Genomic DNA, 26,358 nt, shown 5'->3' on the forward strand with positions numbered 1-26,358 from the left:
GCAATAAAATACTGTATGAATGACATTGAAGAAGAAAAACAAAACGAGAGGAAGAACACATCCTACATTTTTTTGGTCACTTCTAAAAAACTCATTTCCATTCTGTATCTGGAACTTGATTTTTCGGCTCTAGTAGTAACATGGAAATGCTTCTGGACTGCACGGTAACCGTGACTAGAATTTTTTTTTGTTGCGATCACCTAGCTTCGATTACTCATTTTAGGTAATCTGGCCATGGTAGGAAATTCGATTTCTCTTTCATCGAGTCTTGACGGTTGTAGCCGCGCTGTTTTTCAAAGTTTCACCAATGATTTATTTCTATTCGTGGAATGTAAATTTATGCAAACGAATCATTCCAACAGTCTTGATAAGAAAAGATTCCACAAGATTCAGTTTCAGCAAGTCCTCGCAAGATCTTCTTTTGATGGATTATTATTATAACGAAAAAATTGTGAAAAACGAGTTTCCTACAAGTTAAAATTGTTTGGTAAGAATAACACGACGAAGATTCGATCGGTCGATTCGGCAAACTTTATTCGATGAATTTGCAATCATATGCGTCTATACTTCTTCACATTCCTTTTTCTCTAGCCTATAATAGTTTCAAAACAGTAAAAGAACATTCAAGCAACCAAACCTAATTGTCTTTTCAGAGAAATGTTGTAACGTTAAATTAATCACAGAGTCTGTCTAGCTTAAATCAGCCATTTTTCTCTTTTACCGATAATCAGGTAGTTAAAATCTTGTGTTTCTCAGGTGGTAATTAAAAAATAAAAAAATTAACTAATTATCCGACTGATCAAAATTTGAAAAATTCGTGTGTTTCAGAATCTGAAGAACCAGATCATGACGACGAATCTCTGGGTGGAACAGGTGAGTAAAATTCATCACTCGACGAGATGATTGGACCTCATTTTCGATGTTTGAATTTCAATTGTCAAAAACAATTGTCAGATTCTCGATGCATGCCGTAATTGTGAGTCTTAAATTAATCCTAAGCCTTACCAATTCTCACTTTCGATCTCCTCTCCGAGGACGCCGGGGATGATAATGGGTTTAATTAATTTGGGCGTGGTCGCGGCTTCTTCTATCTTCTCCCTTTTCTCATCTGGACCAAGTCCAAAAATGACAGCCGTTCTTCTCTCCCTTTTTCCACTTCCGGTATAATCCCGAAGATGAACCATTCCCGGGAAGTGAGAGGTGAAGGATGGATGCCAGGCACGTCTTGGAACGACGTTTCATCCCTCAACGTCGCGTCAGTCGAATCCTCGAACACCCCAGTTTCCCCTTTCCCCTTTTCCTTGTTTTCCCGGCTCCTACCGTTTCCTTCGTTCAATTATTTTCGTAGTTCGAATAGCGAGTTTGACGGAACTCCGGGCGTTCAGTCATCAGTTAATATTCGTTCGGATTATCGACAAGTCTTGATCGCTTATCAATGTCACGATTTGGTTCATTACTGTATACGTAAGCTGGTACAACGTCAAGATTCAAGTACGATATCGCGTAGAAAGGATTTCAATTTCAGCCGCAATACGTAAATATATCATACACCCACCTTTAGATGCTCGCTACGGATTCAAATGTATAAAGGTCGCGTTTTCGCTTCGAATGAATTCATGATGTGTGCAGTTGTTCAGGAGAACACGTCGGCATCGAGGTAATACTGCCAACTTTGTATACATTATATCTATAACACCGGATGAATAATTCACTAAAGTTCAGAAACTGCGTCAAGAGTATGTAGCGATGATGAATAATGTATACCTGAGCGTAAGTGCGTATTGTGATACCAAAACAATAACTTCATTGCCGTTTATATTTTATCGAAGAAACTCGTCGACGTTAAGAGACAGGAGGAGCAGTGAAACGCTAATTGCCTTAAGGATGAATCGGCCGTAACGTCTTTCCATCAAAAGTCTTAAGCAAGGAGACAAAACCGTTTGAAGAATACACGGCAATGTCATATTTAATTTCTCCAGTAATAGCGAACACCAATGGATCAGCATTCCTGTATTACGTCAAAGAAATTACGCTCAGCAAATTTGAATAACATACAAACAAAGACGTCAACAATTTGAAAAATAGTTTGACAGTCGGATCGTTCAAAATGACTAGAATGTGGTCGAGGGGTTAACCACTGTTGTAATATGGTCTACACAGGTTAGTGTAATCTCATTTATTCTCTGATATCTTTTTCAAGTCTCTATCTTATCTCAGGTAATATCTGTAATCTCTGTGATCTTTGTTATAAGTCTGTAAGCCCTGTAATCACTTTCATAAATTTGTGATCTGTGTAATTGTAGGTAATTAGTGTACGCCATTTTTTGCCCAGTGAGTGACCCCTCGACTCTGGCATTTTTCATCCGATTATGATATTCTATCATTCTTGAACCGGCGGAAGCCGGAATCGTCGTAGAACTGGTATCCAAATTACGAAAACGAATGATCGATGGGTTCGAGCCTGTCCTTTACTGCCACATGCCCTGCAACCTCACCATCCGCTTTTTCGATTTCGCAGACTGCATGGCTGCCATGATGCTGGTATGTAACGCATTTTGATGTAGAAATTGAGCAAAATCACGGTGGAGATGGATTATGGCATCGAATCCTTCTCGGATTTGAGTGATGAAGGCTGGTCTACGACTGGACATCCCGAACCGCCACGTCTACAATTCGCGAGGAGAAATTTTCGCCCACTTTCAGAGCCTTGTGCGGTATGGGAACTCGTGTTATAAAAGTTGAAAATCCGGGAGTCAGGTGCTTCGATGTACTTACGTGTACAATACACGTCACGCGGAAGAGGAGCGTTTAGAAAATCAAATCATTACACGTGACTGTAATATTTCTGCAAGAGCAACATGAAGGTGATTATGGACCCATGAAACCTGTTCCACTGCCTGAAAACGACCGTTCAAGGACGAGTCGATTTTGCTGAACGAGTCGAAGCGAGTGGCACAGTTGTTGAATAGCAAGGTATTTCGAGTTACATGTAACGCAGGGGTCCTTAACGTCGTCAATGATTCATTCGGGAAACTGATTGACGGAATTGTACACAACCAAAGGTGATTCATCCGCTAACCATCCTAAGGTTGAATGTCTGACCTATACATTACTGAAGGATACTATTGGAATTTGATAGAATGTTACAGTTTATTCGATACACAGAAAGATTCGTTGTACATCTTTTGAATACACGATGACGAAAATGAAGAACTCCAACGAGTCCTCATCGCAGCATCATTTTCAAGCATCGTCGAGGCGTTGGTTTGCGTCTTCGAAAATCGGACATGCTTTTGGCTGCGGGCGCCGAATTCTACACTTCGCGAGATCACCCGTTGATTGGAATCTCACACATGTAAGTCCTCCGAATATCGCAATTCCAATTCCCCAGTCTGTTACTATCTGCTAACATTGACGCGCAGTCCGATTTACCCAACGGTTCGTTTGGCGCCCTAGGGGTAAAGTCTGCTGGATCATCCCTGAATCGCCGGAAAGAAATTGAATTAATGAATCACAGTTATCGCACAGGGAAAGGGACCCATGTCCAAGGACATTACCTGTTCGAACATTGGTCCATTGTTTTTTATCAGGCTTACGCAAAACTCCAACGTGCATATGGCGATCTCTCAATATTTTCTGGTTGGAAACGCGCTCGGATTTCGCTGCGGAATTAATCGACACCAAATCGGCACCTTCGCCGATGCATCGCCGTCTCGCCCGCTGCCACGTCACTTTTTCATCGTGAATTTAGAACGCGAAGCCGATGTCGGGATGAGGAATGTAGCCCTGCGGAAGATTGGCTGACAATCGCTTGGCGATCTGAACCGACGTCTGACTTCCAGCCGATGCTGCCAATAGAAAAAGCGAACACATAATTTACACGTGTGAGTGAAAAGGCGCAGTTTCAGTCTTACCGATGTTGAAAACGCCAGAGTTCGAATTCGAAGCAATTAGCTGACAAAGCAAATGGAGCGGCAGAATGGCACTTGACGTTGGCATTTCGACTCGCGATCATTCCACTACTCGGGCTAACGGCAGAAGTACTGCCTACACGTATTCCACTCTTGGTATTTAAGGCTTGAGAGACGATGACATTGTTGAACTTTGGCATACATCTTATCAATTCCGAGTATCGTAATACACTGGCTAAACTGTAACTGACAAACACGATTGATTGAAAATTATCGTACGCACTTGTTTGCACTTCATTAAAGGAACTGCAGTTTACCGCGCAATGAATAACAAGGAGTCGAATCTGGTTGGAAACGAAGAATTTTCATCTTGTATAGCGTAATCGGTTTCGCGTCTTCAAAATTTCAGATTCCTCAATTCACGGTCGTTTTTGAATTGATGCGTGTGACTAACCGAGTGCAACTGGTTACAAAACGCGTCGAGATATGTCAAAATCACGAACAGACACTTTCTCCAATACTATTCCAACGCTTTTCTTTCTGCGAAATTAACAAATAGTGATAAATCTGGTTGATTTTTGAATGAGGGTTTTAAAAATATAATCATAATACCAAAGGACTGCTGCTACGATGGGTCAGATATTTTCCTCATTGATCAGTTACTTGGAATACTGTGACCGATATTAATACTTTTTCCTCAATATGTTGATACACTGTTCAATAATAGCTATTCAAGCTACAACCATAAGCCTAATCATGCTACGCCGCATTTCTTAGCTTATGGAAATTTATGTATACCTAAGGGGAATTCCTACGCGAACCCAACCAACGTCTGACCCTCACCATTTCTGATTATGTTGAAATGTTTTTCTGCAATTGTCCCAGCTTTGAAACAGTACCCTGAGTTTTGCCAGATTTTTAATTCAATCGGTTAATTATTTATAAATACTGATTGATTTTGAGAAGAACCTTTTTGAAAAGTCTCACAAAATTCTGCTAAAAACTGCGTTTTCTTTTCCAAACATTTCAAGACTGGACCCATAATGGACCGATTTTTTAAATATCTCTTCGCACCATTAAACTTTTTGACCAACTAAAACATCGTTTAAGCGGTCTGAAAATATCCAGAAACTTCTCAAAATTTCTGTCTTTCACTTGGAACATATCTAAACCGGTTTCATTATGAAGTTGACAAAAAAAGTTGAATGCTCCAAAAAAAAAAAATGGATCGAAATCGGTCCATAATGGAAACAGTCTGGAAATGTTTTAAATAAAAAGTAGAAGTTTCGAGAGTTTTCGCGCCAATTTTCAGACCGTTCAAACAATATTTTAAGTTGAACAAAAAAATTCAATGTGCTATGAAAAAAAAAAAAAAAAATGGGAAAAATTCGATCCACTATGGGTCTCGTCTAGAAATATTCAAAACAAAAAAATACAGCTTCTCAGAATTTTTTGAGAATTTTAAAAAAGGTACTTTCAAGATCATTTTAAATATTTATAAATAATTGAGAAGTCGACTAAAAAATCTGGAAAAATTCAGGCTACCGATTCAGAGTTGGAACAGTGCAGAAATTTTTTTAAACAAAATCAAAAATGGCAAAGGTCAGCCGTTGGTTGAGGTCGCATGGAATTCGTCATAAACGTAGGTACTTCAATCAGTTTATCAATATAGAATATGAGGGAAAAATGTCTCGTGAAAATGATTCAACATAAAATCAACACGGGTGTGTATATATTTGCTTTTGCTCATTTGTCGTTAAACTTTACCGCCATACGATTTTTCTGAGGTGTGTTCTTACTCTCTTCTGTTTCAAGTCATGGTACGACTACAAACTTCGATGGGAGCCGAAGGAATACGGCGGCGTTCACATGCTGCACGTTCCCTCGGATCACATATGGCGGCCTGACATTGTTCTCTACAACAAGTAAGTCGATGCTTAATGCGTGATATTCGTTGTGTTCAAAAATTACGCCTAACCGGGCACCGCATGAGGCCCCAAAATCTGACCGATGAACGGACGTCGATTATTCGCAATCTCATCTATTTTCCTAATTTCGTCTTCATCAAACACGAGGAAACAAATTTCAAATTTTTTATTTATTTCATTTTTTTTTTTTTTCTTGCTTGCGTTTTAAAATTCTTCTCCCATTCACCTCTCGATCGTTGAAATCGTTTTTCGGAAACATTCGGCGATTGCCGAAGCGTTCAATCGTTACGAATATTATATCCGTTCATCATGGTCGAAATAGCTCTGCTCGTTTTCACAATCCAAGCGTATGATGTTGGAAAATTGGAAATTCTGCGGTATGGATTTTGGAAACTATCCGTATTCATGCGTATACATATGTATGTGTGTAAATTAAAACAAACACACACGTTCGTCTCTACACATGGATACGCATACGCGGTTTAGAGTAGCGTTACGCGGTACACGCTTCGTTAAAATTTTTTCGCAAATTACTGTGTATCATTATAATTATAATACATAACATCACCGATTTCACACGCAACAGCTGATGCGATTAAAATGCAGTATGTGTAATAATAAGCTGATTTAAGTCTCTTGCAAACTTGTGCGATAAACGCACGATTAAGAAGTGAAATGAAATATCATAGATGTACGCAGACTGTTTCGATTCAGCGTTTTATCGCATTGTTTAGTTGTAAAATATTATACCTACTCGCATCAATGCGTGCAAAGACATGTCGGTTTATATCACTATGTATAAGACATTAAGTATATATATATATATTACCTGTACTGTAGTAGGGTCGATAGATCATCTTTATATCGCATGAGAAATGGGCGCTGCGGCGGCGAGTAAAAATCTTCGAAAATTATAATCGTATTATAAAACGAATAAACATAAATAGAAAGTAACAATGATGATAAAAAGAACAGCTGTTTAAATAGACATAAGTAAACGGAAGCGATAATTAAATACTGGTACGAATGCAGGAAAAATTTTAATCCCAAATGAACATCAACTGCCACATAACAAGCGACAAATATTCTCCAGCTGATACGTTAACCATAATTATTGTCAAATGTGTATTTTGTTTGTTAAGTTTGATTCGATGGTGTAATAATTTCACCCCATGATTAATTATACGTAATTAAACGGTCGAAAATTTGCGGTTCAACCCGTATGTTGTTTACCTGTTTATAAATATATTTGACGTTTGTTTTTTACAATGAATTAAACAAATAAAATCACAACGCAAAGTTCGCCGATCGTTCTGAGATAAAAGAAAAAACGAAAATTTCTTTTTTTCCTACATTAGAATATTTTACTTCTATTTGTGCGGTAAAAAATTCTTTACACTAAGTAGCTGGAATTTTGGTGATTTTTGTCAAGCGTAGTTTATTTTCTCGCGTCTCGTTTCTTGAGTTTCCTTTCACTGGATGAAATTTCTCGAACCCAGGCGAGCGTTCCATTGAATATCGCTTATTTCCCCGCACTTCTCGCCACGTGAACCTTCTCCTTATATACTTTGCCACGACGAATCGAAGATGCCTCTGCAGCCTCGGTCACCGTTAGTAGCTCGCCACTTTTCTACCTTCCAGATCCGAGGTCGGCCCATTAGCTGTTTACCCTCTTCTCTTTTCGTTTCCAACATCGCCGTTCTTCGGTGACGCGAACTTCCTTGCGCCACCAAATGAGACGATTTATTTGCCCCGGTCTTTTCACTTTTATACCTACGGTTGTACGAGCTTTTCTTTTTTCCTTTCGCTAAGAAAACGAGAAAGAGAAAGAGAGAGAGAGAGAGAGAGAGAGTTAACAAGAGTTAAAGTCGAATTTCAATGTCGTGAACATTTTTATTCTTTTGAAAAAGTTTTCGGTGTATCAAACTTTATCGGATAATTTATTACGGTATATATTCTCTTGAAAACTATTGAGTTTAAAAAATTTTCTACGAACGTCCAAACTCTGAAACAGTATCCTGAATTTTTCCCGATTTTTTTAGTCAACTGATCTATTATTTATAAATATTTCAAACGATATTGAAAGGTTCTTTATTAAAATTCTCAAAAACTGTATTTTCTGTTTCGAACATTTCGAGACCACCCCCGTAATCGACCGACTTTTTTTCCATTTTTTGTTCAACTCCAAACATCGTTTGAATGGTTTGAAAATTTTTGAGAAAATTCTCAACACACTACTTTTCACTTAAAACATTTCTAGACCGGTTTCATTACGGAGCAATTTTGATCCATGTGTTTTTCGAACATTATAATCTCTCAACAATAATTTCAGGATATTCTTCGCAAAGCGTACGCCGTACGGTCAAAATATGAGACAAAAAAAAAAAATGTACAAAGCCACAAAAAGTGAGACCGTGATTTAGAAAGTCCTTAAATGCGACTGTTTATTGAGGAAAAATGAAATTTTTCAATAAAACGATGCCCGCGATTTTCACAGATCAAGCTTCTTTTAGAAACTTGTAAAACAGATAATTTTTCCCTGAACAAGTATTCGATATCTCGAGTCTCAATCCGACTGACAGCTTGCATGGAAACTTTACACATCTTTAATATTTCGATTGAAATATGATGCACGTGTCGATATCGCAGACGTCATTCGTACTCACCGCCTAGCGTCGATATCAGCGACTGAAATACCCCGTTGAAGAAAAAAAAAAAAAAAAAAAAAAAAAAACTTGAGTGAATCCAAAAGAGGGCTTGCATCAATTTTCGGCGTCGAGCCTGTGGCTTGAATTTCAAAAACTCTGTGTATTTTATTCTTTCAACGAATTTTCCATCGCCGCGTTAAACTACGTTAGAAATTTCCAGTCTGTCTTAGGAAGGCGACACGTACGTGATGGGGGACGGCGATAAAACTTGGTACAAATACGAAATCGATATCGAGACGCCTCGCTTCAAGCCGACCGAAATGCGCCCGTCAAATACCGCCGGCCATTTTCACAGCTGTATCGATAATCCTGAAGCGCATTTATACCCTTATGGACTATCGATTCGCAATCTCTACACGCCGTTTTACGGCTCTGTATCTCAGCTCGTCATTCCTTTACATATTTTTATACACGCCAGCTAGCAGTCGGTCTACGCTACGTTATATAAGACGGTTGAAGATAAAACCCCTCGTCTTAAGGCGAAACGAACGACTCGAATATCGCTGAATCGTCTTGACGATTTTCCAAGATGGGGGGGGGGGGGGGGGGGGGGAATATATTTTCACTCATTTATGAATGTGGAACGTTCCCTGCTAAATCAACCAAGTTTTAGTATCATTTATTTTTTTGCAAGTTTTTCGTGTAATAAATATTCGAAAGATACGCAAATTTATCAACTTTTGTGAAATTATTTTTACCGAACCGATTCAACCGAGTTACCCAAATATACACGCGCATTCGTTTACCTTCGTCTCAAAGTTCTACCTTTCAAAAGAAACTCGAAAAATTCTTGAGCATTCAATTTTTTACTCTCATCGTTTTAAGATCTTTTTTTTATACTTCATTTCGAAGAACCGAACTTTGCGGTTGATTCAACCATTTGTTTTGCCAAATTTTTCAACACTTTGACGATCTTCGTTGAAAAAATTTATCTCATTATTTTCGAAATATTAGAAAAAGTTTGGAAGATAAATTTCTGTCCCTCTATAATTTTCACACATTTTTCATAGACTGCGAAATGTTTCAGGATTCTTTTTCGTTTCTTCGAAAAGATTGAACATTGATTTTTGCCGATTAGGTATATTCAAAAGTCTGCGATCAACTGGTCAAAATCGCTCTTTAGTGAGAGAATTTTTAAATTGTAGAATTTTTGGATCAAAGTTCACATACTTGTAACTTCGAAGTGATATAATAATCAAAGAATTTTTTATTTCAACTGCAAAATCAGAGGATACCGATAATCATTTACGTGAAATCATCAATATCACTTTAAATTATATGATTCTTGAGCAAAATTGTCAACCTTTTTTCGGTTCTAATAATTCACATGTTTTTGAGGTGTAATCTTTTTGCAGCTATCGTGTTCAAGTTTTATGAAATTTTTTTTGACCTCTCAAGTTTGATTGTTGATCAATTTTGCGATTAATAATCCTAGATGGAAAATAATTTTTGCTTGTGAGATTCAAAGATTTAATATTTTATTGCACAGTCATTTCACGTCTGCAATGACATCCGTATTTTTTAATTAAATTTCACGCAATCACCACGCAACGAATGTTGATGAATATAAAATCTCCGCTTGCGAATGACAGCCGCTAAACCTTGTGCTGCGAATTCGTATCATCGCACATCAATCATTTCATTCATCACTATATCCTCGCTTAGACAGAACGTCAAACGTAATTCACTGTAGCGATCAGACTGCAATTTCGGGGGAGATTAAAATATGAATCTTTGATTTCCTTTCGTACCTCGATTATCCTTTTTGAACACATACTATTGTTTCGTTTTTACGTTGATCAGATCCAAAAATCTGTTCACGCAACGCAGCCCTTTTTTCAAATATTTCCAACACGTTCCTACAGATGATTAGTTTATCAATGAGTCGGTAATAATTACCGAAATTTTCTGATTCTAATTACACCTCTGGTTTTTCTTCTTCCCTCATTCTTTCAACGACAGCAAATTTTGAAATTCCTTTCAGAGAATGAAGTTTGAGGAAAAGAAGAAATAGCGAGATAAAAGAAATGAGTGATCCCAAAATTCGAATTTTTGAAGAGAGTGAAAAGAAAAATTCTTGGAACAGGATCAAGGATTCGAAAAGTTTCAAAACACTACGGATAATTCAAATATTTTTCTTTTTCAACCTTGATTTCATTCAGAAAACAGAGTCGAACGATAAATGTTCATGCGATGTCAAGATTTTGATTTACCCTTCTTGTCTGCACAGCCTGAAGAAGACACGTGAAGCAAATTGCTGCAATTTGAACGTGATAAACCTATCGTACGTTATAATACTGACGCGATTACCGCGGTCTAATTTCACGGTGAATAGCCTTAAGTCTCGTTAATGGATGCAAAAAGTTTTCACGGTGTGTGTATGTAATGAAGGCTATTACCGAGATATTATCCCGTTTATGCAGGATCCTTGATGCAGGCTGAAACTTCTTTGCATTCTGCTCTTGTCGTCGTCAATCCGAATTAAATGTCAGGCGGTTAGTTGCAGAATGCTGAAGAAAGTTTCGTCGTTTTTTGAATCAATATTCGCATCTTTTATTCCTACTTGTTGTGAACGTTGATTAGAAAATCGTTTCTTACGCAATACTTCATCATCAGTTCCGACCAGATTATACTTCCGACACGAAAAACGTTTTTTTTCGTCTGCTGCACGTAGACTTATTCGAAATACTTTGAAATTTTTTCACACGGATTACAGTTGAAGTTAAAATTTTCACGGTTTGAAATTCAAATTCACACGCGTTTTTTCATGCAACGTGATTTAAAGTTTTGAATTTTGAAGTTTCATCCAGTGAGTGAACAAGGACCGAAGATTGGAAAAAAAATGTTCGCTAACTGATTAAAATAAAAATCTGGGACAATTTTCAAATTTCGGAAAATTGCACAGGATATGTAATTTAAAAATTTTTTAATACAAAATTAGGGTACATCAAAAATCCCGTAGTAACAAAATTTACCAGTCAATCGTTATTGAGAAAAAAACGTGTCATCAAGGTCATGAAGTACTCCTACCCTTACCGACCGAGCAAACTTGCCCTTTTTCTTCCTATATCAACTAAACAAACGATAAGAAAGGGTTCAAATTTCGACGGTGCATCGGTTTTTTGTAACGGAATTCAGGTACTCAATTCCGTAATTGTGCAAATTATCTCAGCTGTGCACTTTTTGGCCCCTGAAATATGGGACATATAAAAATAGTAACGCGTGTCATAAAATTACACATTTTTCTTACGATTCTCGGAATATCGGTAACTTTTCTGAATTCCGCTAGAAAAGAGCGATACACCGTTTAAATTTGAACCCTTTCCGTTCCTCCGTTTATTTCATATAGAGATAGAAAAGGGTGAGTTTGCTCGGTCGGTAAAGTTAGGAGTAAAACATGACCTTGACGTACCGGAAAACCTGCGAAAAGAAAAAAAATAATATGTACAAAATAAAAGAAGATAAGATACTCGGCTGCAACTTCATCCGGAATTCCGATACATACTGACATTTTTTTTCTTTTTTCTTTCCTCTTCTCTCTTTACGCTATTTCACGCGTTTCGCGGAGAACTCTCAAAAGCGCGAAATGCACAGAACCTGAGGAGAAGAAAACCCGTGAAAAAAATTTTTTCGGCGATGTTGCGGCCTGCCGACGAAAACCCGACGGCTGCATCATCGGACGAAGATTCCGTCACGGTTTTAACCTCTCGAATTTCTAACCTCCGCGAAATTTTGAAAAATCTTCGACGCGCGCTTCAAGACGAGAGAAAAAATCTCCAACAGGAAATCGATAATACTATTCGTCACGTGGTTTCCGTTCGTTCGAAAATTCGTCCCCCTCCGGTTCAAGGTCAGTTTTTACCATTTTTCCAATTTGGTTTCATCTTTTCCTCAACTGTGTATCAATTTGAAAATAAGATTTTGTACTTAATTCAGTATTACAGATTTTGTTTCTCGAATCCCGATTCAAATGTATCGATTAACTGAGAAAACACTCGCTCAACTTGTCGCATAATTATCACCCTTTAATTGTTCTTCTCGTACTCTAATTACGTGTACACTTCCATTCAGATCTCTCTTCGTATTCAAAGTTCCACGATTACCAAGCTATTCGAAACTATTTTGGATATCAGCTGCAGCCACCGAATTTAATCCACTCGCAATCAGAAGTGAGTCAATTATTTCTTTTCTTTCGGACTTTGTTTTCCGAACAGCTGTAGAAGTTCGAAAATTCACAGTACTTGCGATAAATTTTCTCAATTTTCGCATTCAACTTCAACGAGTTTCTCGATCTCGTGTAAAACGTAAAAAAGAAAAACCTTCAATCTGACGGGCAAAAGAAAAAAAAAAAACGTATAGTTGTAATGTATTGAAAATTATGCAATTTTGGCCAATTTTTAAACCCTGCTTCGAATTTCATTTTGCATCGATTCCTCGATCAGGCCTTGAATCAAAAAGGGAACGAAAAAATTTGACGTTGTAATTGGGAAAAGTTTTGAAAATACTTGTAACGATCAATAATCGACGGATCGATTCTCAGGAGCTGCAGGATGATGGAAGATACTTTAAACTGCATCGGAATCTGGACTCGGTTGAGTCGAGCTGCATTTTCCGGGCAACGTCACCGAGTGTTTCGGACTTTTACAAGCGGAAGATACTGAGCCTGGAAGCGGACTGTTCGGCGGGATTAAATCAAGTCAAAGCGAGGTTTACAGAGTCGCTTCAGGCTCTCGACGACTGCACAATGCTGTGCGAAAACTGTGAGGACTGTGCTTTGCATTCTGAAGAAATAACAGCGACTCCCGACAAAAACTTGGACTGCATTTTCGCCCCCAGTATCACTGCGATCAGCAAATCTAAGTAGGTTGAAGGAAAGGATAGGAGAGAAATAGACAAATGTCGGAAAAACAGTTTTCTAGCGAAATACCTCAGAATCGGGTGAAAAACGCTCGAGTAAAATTATTTTGAAAATTATTTCCTTCCAAAACTTGGAGTAAAGAAATCAAACTTTAACGAAACGACAAAGTTTCGACTGTACGTAAAGCCGATGTCTCAAAGTTCCGAAATGCGAGATTCCGAAAATTTAAGTTACGACAGAGCAAAGTTCCGAAAAAATAAAATATACTCACAGTGCGTAGTTTAGTCGACAAGTGGGTTTGAAAAATGAGAAAAACCAAAAATCGGAACGGGCAGGATTTCGAATGTAAAAATATCGATAAACCAAGACTAATGAAGATGAAAGCGGTGAAATTTCACCAAGCCAGAAATTCACAGAACTGAAAATCTTCGATTACTCAGAATTTCGATGCTTACGATGTTCAAATTTTCTCATTTTCACATTTTCTGAATTTTACACTTACCCAACTTTGATCGTCGGGTTTCATGACATTCAAAACTTTGACGTTTCGTCAAAGTTTGATTCTTTTACTTCAGCTTTCGCCACAAAAAAAAAAAAATTCTAAATTTGGCGCTTTCGGAACATTTCAAATTCGGAGTTTCGACCCCGCCCGAATATCAATAATAACTAGGATAAAAATACGACTCATTTTTGATCGGATTGAAATTGGCCAACAGATCGCCGCAGTTAATCGAGGACGTGCAGAGTTTGTGGTCCGTCAAAATCGGGGTTGCAGGTGGATTTTGCGACGAGGGTGGCGAACCTTGCGGTCTGATTTACCAGGCCTCAACGCTGCGCTTGGCTTCGTCCCAAAGCTTTGACATTCCAAACTGCCTGAGTGACGTTGCCCTCGACGATATTTACTCGAGAGAATTTTCCACCGATACTTCCGTATCTAAAACGGCACCAAGGCTCGGGACACTTGCCTGATAATTGTGTAACGCGCAAAGTGCACGGGAAGAATTCAATTTTCACGAGCTGTTTTTGTTTTTTTTTTTTTGTTTTTCCTTTCTTTTTTCTTTTTTTTTCTTGTATTTTATTTTTCTCTTCTTTTCTGCAACATCTTGTTCATTTTGGCACGGTAAAAAAAATTTGACTATCTAATCGCGTACATTGTTTTAAGATTAGCATCGCTGCTATCTTTCATAGTTTTTGTATACTTTTCTTTGCAAGACGTTATATGCACGTTTTTTATTATTTATGTGTGGCGCTTTTCATGCGCAATCGACGAAACTGGGTGGAATTAACGTTCGTGGACAATTCGCGATGTAATTTTGCGATTTCGCATAACGTGCGAAATTTTTGGTGAACGGATATTTCTCATCGCTTATTATAGGGTATATTCTCTATTGAGCGAAAGGGTCGCGTTGCAGCTCTTATTGTGCTGTCGAGGACAATGGCGAAATGATGATGCCGCAGTGTTCGGAATAACGCTGGTCGAAACTTTCTCTATTTCCTCTCAATTCCCTGCAGTTGCATGCGGAAAATCCCGATGGAATATCAATGCGGTATAATAACGGGAATCGAATAACAAATTCGATTTTATAACTCGCTCATTGTGAGCTTTCATGTGCAATATATGGGGTATCCCGATTGAAAATATATCAGAAACTAAGCATTAAATTGAGCAATTTTTTTTAACAAAAGTCGTATATGAAACGGAACATCGTACGAGCATCCCAGTTTTTGGGTCCCAGGCCTCTGCTAGGCCCATTGAGGCCCAACTTTTGTTTTTAAAATGAAACCTCCTATTTTTTTATTACACTTGCAGATTTATCATTGAAAAGTCGATAACTTTTACTCCAAGTCGTTTTTCCGGGTTTCGTTTTCGAACAGACCCAAAACGTTATTCGAAGTTATGAAGAATGGAAACGACAGCTTAAACACTTTACAATGTTGAACGATTCTGTTCATCGTGGAACTCGTTCTCATTTTTAAATTCCTCTCAATGATTCACGCATTGACACTTCTTTCGCGAGAAAACTTCGTATGATAACGTTTTGGGCCCGTTCGAAGCCGAAAACCAAAGAATGACCAAGAGTAACACTCACTCGATTTTCAATGAGAAATAAGAAAACGTAATGAAAAATAGGAAACAGAAAAAAAAAAAGAAAAAAAGTTGGGCCTCAATGGGGCCAGCAGAGGACACGGACCCAAAAATTGGAATCCTCGCCTGATGTCCCCTTTCATAAACAACCACTTTTGTCCGAAACATTTTTCAATTTAATGCCCAAGTTTCGATATACTTGAAAGAAAATTAAACACCCTGCTTTTCTTCGTCGAAAATCAATTTTTAACTGTGTGAAAACAATAACAAATGCACGATACTTTGTAGTTCAGAATACATCATGTACCGTAAACTAAATTTTCTGGGTCAGAGATTTCGCGAGTTATTTCCGAAATACATTTTAAACTTCCGTGATTAATTTCGCGGGTATGGAAAACGGAAACTGCTGTAATTTTGAACGCTCATAAGGAAAATGGAAATTCCCACCGCGAGACGGGCTGCGCATTATTTTCACCGGCATGATTGAATGCCGCACGTTCTTTGCTCCCTCATTTCTCTGTACTCGCAGCTCCAGGATAATTTTCGCGACTTATAATACACGTTCATCATGTCCTGCGGGAAGCCCCGTTCAAAGGATCCTCGTGTTACACTTGAGCTTGACAAGGTGGTAGGACGTTTTTTTTTTTTTTTTCACCGATCCCAAAAAGCTGCGCACTTTGAGATAAATGTCCGTTTCTTTTTGATTATATATTCAATTTCTCGCAACCATTTCGATAATTGAATGCTGGTGTGGAAATAAATTAGCGTCAATGCATTGTTTGCGTAAAAATATTTGGTCAATCAACTGAACAAATAAATTCAACGTCTCAATCGTCAGAAAATTTAGTATCGACAATTATAATCGAACTAAATGTGTTGCTTGTACGATACTTTCTTGTAATTCCAATAATATTCAAACCGTTGTTAGAAGAAATTCAATTTTATGATAATCTTTTAATAACTATGACGGCCCAAATTTTCCTAGCAATAACACGCAGCTTTTTTTTTTCGCTGTCGAATGAACTCCCAATAATTATAATACACGAAATTATGGGATGATTTTACATCAGTTATTATGCTGTGCTCACTAAATTGATGTAATCTTTTTCAAAATTTCATTTGGCACAGTAACTAGAAAAATTGAGTAAAACAGGTATCGTTAAAAAAACTGTTTTGAATATTGTTGGGATTACGAAAAACGAAGTACGCGTAAACATTTTGCGCTACTGTCGATTCTTTTTTGGTAATTGCAGCGGAAAATCAGTTTGTTCGGTTTACTCTACTTTTTTAGTCAAACTAGGCTTTAACGTGAATTTATCGTTGTACGAGCATTAAATTTTCGTAACAGCTGCAAGAAAATCTAACAACAGTGATCGTAATGAGAAAGAATAGCAACGGATAACAAACTTTCCGGTAACAGGTAGAAAACTAATTTTCATTCTCTACCTAGAACTATATTTTTCGATACATGCATGCCTAGAATCATTCAAAATTTTGCAGTATAGTTACACAACACTGACCTTATAATGGTAAATCCGGTTTAAAAACGATTGACGGTTGTAGAAATAAAAAAAAAAAAAATAAATAAATAAATAATATCAAATCAAACTTCAAGTCCAAGTTTCAAGCCGTGCGAAAGACCTTCAAGAGTATCGAAATGCGGTCGAGTTTCTCACCTAAGGAAAATAATGTCAAGGTTTAATAGTGAAAAGGCTTGCGAGTTTTTTTGGCCAAAGATGAAGACGAGGTGGAGTGCAGGCGACGATGGGATGCTGGAAAAAGAAGTGTTAACGGAAACTTGGAGGCGGGGGACGAAAGCGGGAAAAGCGGTCAGGGATATAACCATTCGCTATTGTATCCAGAGAACCGGAGTGCACTCGGTGCTAAATCAGCGGTACTTTTTCGCTCGCCTTTGTACTTTGAGAGGGTGGTATTTAGATTTTATTTTTACTATTGTTTGTCCGCCAGTTTTCTTTCAAACGAGTGTGTGTGTGTGTGTGTGTGTGTTTTTCAATTTTTGTCCGTTTTTTTCTCATCAGTTTCCTTACTTTTACACATAAATGTTGTCGTTTTTTTTTTTTTTTTCTTTTTTTCTTCTTTCAATTCATTTACTCGCGTTTCTTACAACTTTTGCATCGATTTTTCATCCGTGGTGGTGAAACGAATTTGCACGATCGATTTTGCATCGTAATTTCAATTCTTGGGATCGTCGTAATAACTGTTGATTGAATTTTAATTGACGAATATTTTTACAGTTTCTAGTATTTGTGTTGATCGATATTGTTGGTTACTTGTTTATCGGTTACGTAAAACAATGAAAGTAGTGAAGCACTTTGAAGTAATCCGCGCAACGGTAAAAATTTCCTCTCGGAATGAAACGGATTTCGTTGAATAATGTAATTGGTTTACGTCATAAATTATTAATGAGTATCAAAGTGGAGGATCACTCGGCGATCCGGATGTCAAGAAGAAGGTCGCCTTTACAATTTGAATATCCGGGGTCGGTCCAAGTCGTAAGATTATCAACATAGCGGCCTCCTTTCACTGCGTACCTCATTCGAGTTGTTTCGTCAAATGATTTTTTCCGTCCCCCGTGGAGTTTGAAAGGGTAAATTAATTGACGGTTGTCAATGGAACTGGGGAAGTTTTTTTTCTTTATCATCGAATCGCAGAGATTGTGCACTGCGGCTACTTTCTTCGGAGTCGAGTTTTGTAAATAAATTGGTAGCCTTTAAAACGTTGAGGAAAAGATTTTTTCGGTCCCAAGCTCCGTCGCCATTATGTATATATACAGGGTGGCTCAAAAAAAAATAAATAAATATATGAATAAAAAAAAACGGGACCGATTTCAAACGTGAATAAAATCTGAACGTGTTAACCGACTTCCGGAAATTTTTTTTTTTTTTTTTCTAGAAAGTAAAAGAACGAATCTTTCATTTCGTGTTTTAAATTCTGGAAAATTCTGTATCGTTTGTTCAGATACAACAGGTTTTGATCAAAATCGCTGTGAGATTGAAGAAAATTAATATTAAAGAAAGTTCAAGTCATTTTTCTTTTTATTTTTTTCCTGAAATTGTGATTCTAAGAATAATTCTGGTGTTTTTGCAAATTCTCCGAGATTTTATTTTCACGATACGAAACGTTTCTTGTAAAACTGAAATCAAAACGCGCGCTTCAAACTTAAAATTCTGTCATCGAAAATCGGTCGATACGCTTAGATTCTATTCACGTTTAAAATCGTTCCCGTTCTTCTTTTGGCCCACCCTGTATATATGTATCGTCTTTCGGTTGAAAAAAATAAAAATAAAATACAATTGTTAAAGTTGTGGAAAAAAATATTCCAATGGTGCGGAAAATTTCATCAAATAATCAAATTTAACTTCCTGTGCTAAAAAAAAAAAAAAAAAAAAATAAAACCAAACACAAGAAATTTGCCAACAACAGTTGGAGGAAAAAATCTGAGTCCTTGTTGATATTCGTTATGGAAAGAATGATTGCAGAAAAAAAGAAACGTTACAAATTCGAGATAATTGGACTTCAAGTTGAACTGTGTAAGTTGAAATTCCATTTTTGGGAAATATCGGCGAGATTAGTTAAATGTTATTCACAACTATTTACAGATTAATTGTTAATAGCGAGTGAAGTAGACGAGTCTTTGAATATTTAGGTAAAAAACGAAGCGAGTTGTTTGGTCGTAACGTTAAGGCCACGAAAGCGGAGGCTGTGAAGATTTTCAGAATTAATTCAACCGCAAGGAAATTGAATATTCAGTTGATATAGCTGCCAGAAAGAATTCGATATACAATTTCCGGCGTCATCGTGAAGCGACGAATCTCTCACGCCTCGATATTGTGCACGCCTCTCTTCCATCGGCAACGTTTAATTTTCACCCTCGATCATATCGCGGTTTTCACTCTCCCGTTTTGTCCCGCGATGTGAATAAAAAAAAAAAAAAACAAAAGAAACGTTGACTTGAAACAAAATGAAAAAAAAAAAAAAAAATTGGATACAAAAATCGATTTACATGTTTTTTCACTCAACTCAAAAACATTTTCAAAGCTCGATTGCAGGCTTGTAATATTTGACCGCAAAAATCCGCCGCTTTATAAAGATATAAATATACCTATATATATACCTATAAATATACCTATAACTTAATAAGACACGGACGAAAGTTTAACAATATTTTCCTTCGCTCAGCCGTTTAGATAATATCAGCCGAAAACCTAATATCGTCCAACCCCTGAGAAAACTTTTCAAATACTTTGAGGGTATAATATTCTCTGTTGATTTTCTCCACAGTGTTGGCAAAAAATTTTCTGAGTACAGTTCACTTTCCTCTTTCATAAATAATGAATTTGTTCGATTACATTTCAGAGTGTAATAAGAATTCAATCGATTAATCTTTCGTTCTCTTTTTTATTTATTTATTTTTTTTTTTTTTTTTCACCTACTATCTCACGGATCACGTGAATAAACAAGGAACGTGGTATATGCAGATGTACATATGTATATGTCGGTGATACATGCAGACGTTATAATGTGGTCGAATCAGAAATTGAAGCAATGAATTTCGTTTCGAACTAATAATTGCGTTGCACATCCTACGGCACGAGATTCGACATTTGACGAGCCATTACTGTCAGCAATTTAACAGCTTTGGTAAATTGGAAAATAATATTTCATCAGGCAGAACAAAACAATTCAAAGCGACTCATGATTTTCATTCTTTACAATAATTTCAACCATTTGTTCACAATTGAACGAATTTTAGCTCACCTTGTTAGCTGAAACGAATATTTTGCTCGACGCGAGTGCTCCCAAATATCAAAAATAGATTGTTTTCAAGATCGTGATAAAGTATTAATCAATAAACTCATAATTTATCAAAACAATCGTTTCAAAAAATAATTTGTAAATTATAGATTCAAACACAGAATTAACTCTGAACCTTCAAACTAGGACATGGAAAAAAAACGAAGAAAGGTAAAAAAAAAAAAAAAAAATGAATAACATCTTAATCAAACAATGCGAAGCGAGTAGAAATATCATTTCTGAAATTGGAAATAAATTGAAAAGTGAGAATTTTCTTCCCGTTTCGCGTATTCTAGAAACACTTTAAATTCTGGCTAAGATTATTAAAATTACCTACATACGGTTTTCCCTCAGCCAGACGTTTTCTTTAGTTTTATATTTGCGAGTGGCGTGGGAGGAACGGCGACTGCGAAATAAGAGAATATGGGTCGCGAGTGTATCGCTGGGGAAATTCCCCTATTGACTACTAGGGTAGGTATATAATACGTAATTGGATGGAGACCGAAAAACGTGCGGCGGGTCGGAGAAGATGGAAACCATTACCCAAGTTCACTGTTTTCACCCTCGAATACTTCCTCTGCCCTTGTTTCGAACAAGGAAGTAATTTTAAAAACTTGCTTAAAAAATTTGCGAACAAAGAGGCACAGTTTAGCTCGATTGTTCGTGTGAAAAATATTCGTTTTATTCACGTTTTCTAATCTCCGGAATCCGAAAAACAGCTTTTCAAACAAATATCGGTCTCTCAAAAAAATTCCCGCGATGATCTCGAAACGGCTGGACGTGAAGATTTGAAACTTACAGGGTTTCAAAACGAAATGATGGGCACGAAAAATTGCCATGTCTCGTTTGATTTGAACTTACGTTTGTACCGGAAATAAATCGATTTTTAATTTTATTCCAAATAAACGGTCATGTTTTTCCCAATTCGTATATTTACTTTTTTTTTTTAATTTATAAACTTATTGCGTTTCAGACATTTTATTTTCTAACATGCTTTCAAAACTTTTTCATTTAACTGCCAAGTTCTGTAACTTTCAAATTTTTGAATCGGACGTTTTGTCGGATCATCGCGCGTAAATTTGTCGGACAGACCGACAGTCTTCGATCCATTTTCAGGATGACGAAAAGTATCGAGAAAAAAACTGTTTTTACGGCTTGTTTACTTACCGAAAATTTTGAAAGCTCGTTATTATTTAAACTCGATGAGTGAGAAAATCGATATATTATCGATAACCCAATTGATGAAAAAAAAATACGACCAACACTTGACCTCGTATTTTTGAACTTGAAATAACAATAACCCTGAGCATAAAATGAACCCCGTTTATAATTATATCTGGGAATTATCTCTCCCTTCGTACAAACTCGCGTTACATGCACGCGATAACGATGATGAGGAAAATGTACAAATTTTCAAATAAACTCTACGTTCCGCCGTGCAAATATTTAACCGAATTTCGGTATTGAATCCACGGCTTGCTTGCTCAGGGCTGGGCAATTTATTTCGAAACTCTCCGCGAGGGGAGGAAAGTAGGAGGAGAGGAGGGCCCTCGAATCCTGCGAGGTATGAGGGATTAGACGCGGCTGGTTTGTCGAGGACGAAGAACACGGGCACGGGACTTCTCCGCGTTCCCAGGGGATTAACCGAGGCGGGAATAACCGTTCGGTAAGACGCGATCGGCTCGAATTCTCGCCGAAACTTGCCCTCGATACATGCCCACGTATCCCTTATCCGGTATTTTCTACCCCTCGCGGCAACGTCGTCAGATTAACCCGATTAGGGAACCACAAACGACGGGACAAATTCGTCGAGAAACGTGCGCCTCCTTCGATCGAACAAATTTCGACCCTTTGATACCGATCTTATCGGCCTCTCGTTATATCCTGAAAGATACAGATTAAGCCGTGATCATCAAATTATTTTACACAGAATATTTACTCGTTGTTTCGATCACTTTTTTGGCAAATGAAATCTCCTAATGATTACTTGGACAGAGTTGATATCTAAACTATTCGACACTGTCTTTTGAAATTTCTAGTTCATCTGCATTCTATCGATTGGAGCTGAATTTTTCCGAAAAGTGATCGTCGTTTGAGAAAATTTTGATGAACGTATTATCGTCCACAAATTTACTCTTCCGGTTTTATTCAGTTTATAGAAAACTTCATTAAGTTTAATTTGGGGCAATCCAATTAAGTTTCTTCGTAGGGGAATGACGACATTTTTTATTAATATTTGAACTGAATTATGTACAGAAAGATGAAACGAAAAAGATTAATTAATAACTGAATCAATACATTTTGGACGTATTGTACGCACGTGATATAAATTATGATGTTTTCGAAGCGTAAGAAACATGACAACTGCACTGTTGATTGAAATTATGGTTGATACATCAGCTCGAGAAAGATTGGGGATAAGTTTGGAGTGGGAAGTTTGAGTGGACTGTGTAAACAACAATATAAAACAGAGAGAATTAAGTCTGAAATAAAAAAATTAGGATTGGAAGAGCAGAAGATGTAAAAGAAAATGAGTAAAATGATTTTTAAACAAACTGGATAGGGTTGTACGTACCAAAATAAAAAAAAAACGAAAGGTTAAAGGCTAATGAATTTCAGTTGAATAATATAATAAACCCGCTGGAAAGTAAATCTCGACTTGAATTAATGAAGTTGCGTCATTCTGCCAAATCTGTCCGAACAAGTTGGTGAAAATATATCATTCAAGGATGAAATGAAGAAAAATTTTCTCCAAATTGAATGTCATACCTTTATTTGGTGTCGTCATAAATTTTCATCAGTTTCACATACAACTACAAGAATTTAGCCGCCTTTACCATTCAGTTTTTTTTTACATGCAGGTGTATACAGAAGGTTTTCTGTAAAACTCGCCGCTGAACGCCGGCAGAGAGGCAACCGATGCTACACGTCGTATAGCGTCGTATTGAAAATGTAGCCTCGGTTGCCTGCCCGCAGGCGTTTACGCCGCTGAACGCCGGCGGATGGGCAACCGATGTGGCACGTTGTATCGCTGCGCATTGAAAATGTAGCCCTGGTTGCCATGACTGCAGGCGTTCAGCGAAAAGTTTGACGGAAAACATCGGGGATACAAAGCTAGACGAGGATAGTAGGATTTCATGTGATAGGGTTATTAGAGATCGGAGGATGTTGATAGATGAAAATCATTGAAAGTAAAAAAATGCGCACGCCCGCCGCAGCGCCCAGAACCACTAATGTCCTCGATCGCAGCGCGGACGGTAACTTCGAGGTGACGCTAGCCACGAAGGCGACGATCTATCACCAGGGTCTGGTCGAGTGGAAGCCGCCCGCCATATATAAGTCATCCTGCGAAATTGACGTCGAGTATTTCCCCTTCGACGAGCAGACCTGCGTTCTCAAGTTTGGGTCGTGGACCTATGACGGCTTCAAGGTAAATTCCGCATGGTAGATGATAAGCCGATTGACTGATTGATTTATTCTACGATTTATCAGCCCGCATCTTTAAACCACGACAGCCAATTCTTCAACAACCACCAACCTGTGCTCCGCCACCTTTTACATATATATTGTATATATATATATATGTATATGTATATTTTGTGTATTATCGATTTGTCTGTATCTGTGTTGTGTATTACATTATGTACGTCTAATACCGTGTACATGTATACGTATCGTGTATTTGTTCAATTTTGGGAAAACAAAAAAACATGAAAAAAAAAAAACATAACCTACTCACAGGTATACATGTACAGGCCGTGTGATTTGAACTTTCATTTTTCGACAGATTTTTCCACGGAAATTCGCTGCTCCTTTAACTTCATCGTTCTGGCAAATTTACAATTATAAAGTTCATCGGGAAACGTTTACAAATTGTTTAGTCTTTTCTTATCAGCTCCTAACTTCCCGGCGAAAAATCTGCGTTTTCGTAAATACAAGTCGAAGAAGCAAGATTTTGTTTGAAAGGGATTTCTTTCGATAATTCTAAACGTTTCGCGATGCTTACCCCGAGTTGTTTCGTGAAATTGTCACGTGGGCAAAATACAAGGTAAAGTAAATCCGCCTGCATTTATGCAACACAAAAAACACGAGTCACAAATCCGTCCAATTTTTGGTAACTAAAATTACATTTCCGTAACGTTAATTTCGAATTGCATAAATTCAGGCGGTTTTTTCAGCTGATTTGAGCCTCAATTGTATAAATACAGACGCTGATTAGACCTGTGCTATAAAATTGCCCGTCTGACTCATTCATGAAATAAGATGCGGTAAGACGTTTCGATGGTTGTTTAAAAGATGTACAAAATAGGCTGAAAATGCTTACTGCAATGGCCTGAAATATGTAGAAAAGCATATTAAATTGTCAAAAAGAAGTAGTTTTCGAAGTTTGCAAAAATCTTGGACGTTTTTTAATGTACAATTTCAATCTCACGTTACACGCGATGTTCAACATGCAGTCGAAGGAGCAACGAAATTACCAGCGTATAGCAAATATAACGTGATTTGAAGGACTGCCACCGATTTAACAGACGTCGATTCGCTTCTGTAATTTTGAAAATTTCTCGTCCCCCCGTTGAGTTCTCAGTTTCGTTAAATACGGTACTGAAAACCGATCATCCGATGATTATCGTCTTGCATAGTCATGTTCAAACTTACGAAGACTAAGCGCGGCTCGTGCAAACTTATCAACTAATTGTGCGAGAAACTACTCCGAGTACTCAAAGTTACAATATATATCACACGAGCACCAAACTTGAGTTACTCGCTTTGTAATTACAATTTCCATCTCCCGAGTTTTCAAAATTATCTACAAACTGTACGGGATTTGAATCGTGGAGAAAAAAAAAAACAAGCACCTTCCATAAATCAGATATCGACGAAGCGAGAAATCGATCCGGTTAAAAACGATCTTACATTAAGTTTATCCCTTGATCCGTAATAAAAATGATACGTTACACCATAGAAACGGTGGCAGACCATCTTCTCCGAGGACGTTTCAGGATTATTCCCAAGGGTCACGCCGCGTTCTTTCTTCGGTGATTCCAGCGCCGACGGAAACTACGAGGTGACCCTGATGACCAAGGCAATCGTCTACTATACTGGACTGGTTGTATGGCAGCCACCGGCAGTTTATAAATCGTCCTGCTCGATTGACGTTGAGTTCTTTCCATACGACGTACAAACCTGTGTATTGAAGTTAGGCTCCTGGACCTATGACGGTTTCAAGGTGGTGATTAACAACGATTTCCTTTTTCATTTTCGTTTACCTTCTTTTGTTTTTGTTTTTTGTATATATATATATATATTTTTTTTTTTCAAAGTTTTTTCCTTCGTTTCTTGCAACACTTTTAGGAATGCTGCGTGCCGCCGGCTGTACGTTGGACGTGTCATATATTACATTATATATATATGTATATATATATTACATAAATATTATATAAATAATTATTAGCAGTTTGATCGATGTCGTTCATTAATATTGATAGATATATATCTATATATGTGTTACGAATTGTTGAAAATTTTTTCATTTTATTATACGTTATTATTATTATTATTACATATTGTTATTATTATTGTTATCGTATTTATGAAACGTGCGTTCGATGATATCGACAAGTTTGCCGATACAGTTTAAACGCTCGTTTAACACATTCTTTCGTTATCGTGAAAGTTCGTCTTGTAATATTTGTAGGTCCGTTGGAAGATCTTTATAATTAAATACTACGGATAAAGAGCAGATAAATTGTAAAGGCTAAGCTATATAGGTACTGATTGTGCATAGCTGTTGGACGTCACTACGCTCGAAACACGTGGGAAAGGTATAAAATTGGTTGTACAAAGGATGACCGAAGTTAATAAATGTGCATACAGTATACGTCTTGTGTATAAAAATGTGTAATTTATATAGTTATTGTACGAAAAAAGTATTGACATACTCTCGCCAAAAGTACAGAGATATATTGCATATGTATATACATTTACATATTCATATATATATATATATAATAATCATACAACGAAGCACAATGTTTACATACATATTATATTA

The 26,358-nt window shown here is 37.3% G+C and overlaps 1 protein-coding gene across 4 annotated transcripts in view; it reads left to right on the top strand.

The window, feature by feature from the left end:
* Window positions 1-26,358, top strand: part of nAChRalpha4 (nicotinic acetylcholine receptor alpha4) — a 136,289-nt gene that overhangs the window by 46,722 nt on the left and 63,209 nt on the right. For 2 of the 4 annotated variants that reach the window (XM_046620918.2, XM_046620920.2), the window contains exons 2-4: window positions 829-873; window positions 5,727-5,836; window positions 23,556-23,736. In XM_046620918.2, the coding sequence (XP_046476874.1) occupies window positions 829-873; window positions 5,727-5,836; window positions 23,556-23,736 (336 nt within the window). Of the gene's footprint in view, window positions 1-828; window positions 874-5,726; window positions 5,837-23,555; window positions 23,737-25,352; window positions 25,534-26,358 lie in introns of all 4 variants that reach the window. The other 2 variants (XM_046620919.2, XM_046620921.2) reach the window with 1 other exon arrangement.

Source organism: Neodiprion pinetum, chromosome 4, assembly GCF_021155775.2.
Source record: "Neodiprion pinetum isolate iyNeoPine1 chromosome 4, iyNeoPine1.2, whole genome shotgun sequence".
In the NCBI taxonomy this organism is placed as follows: Eukaryota; Metazoa; Arthropoda; class Insecta; order Hymenoptera; family Diprionidae; genus Neodiprion; species Neodiprion pinetum.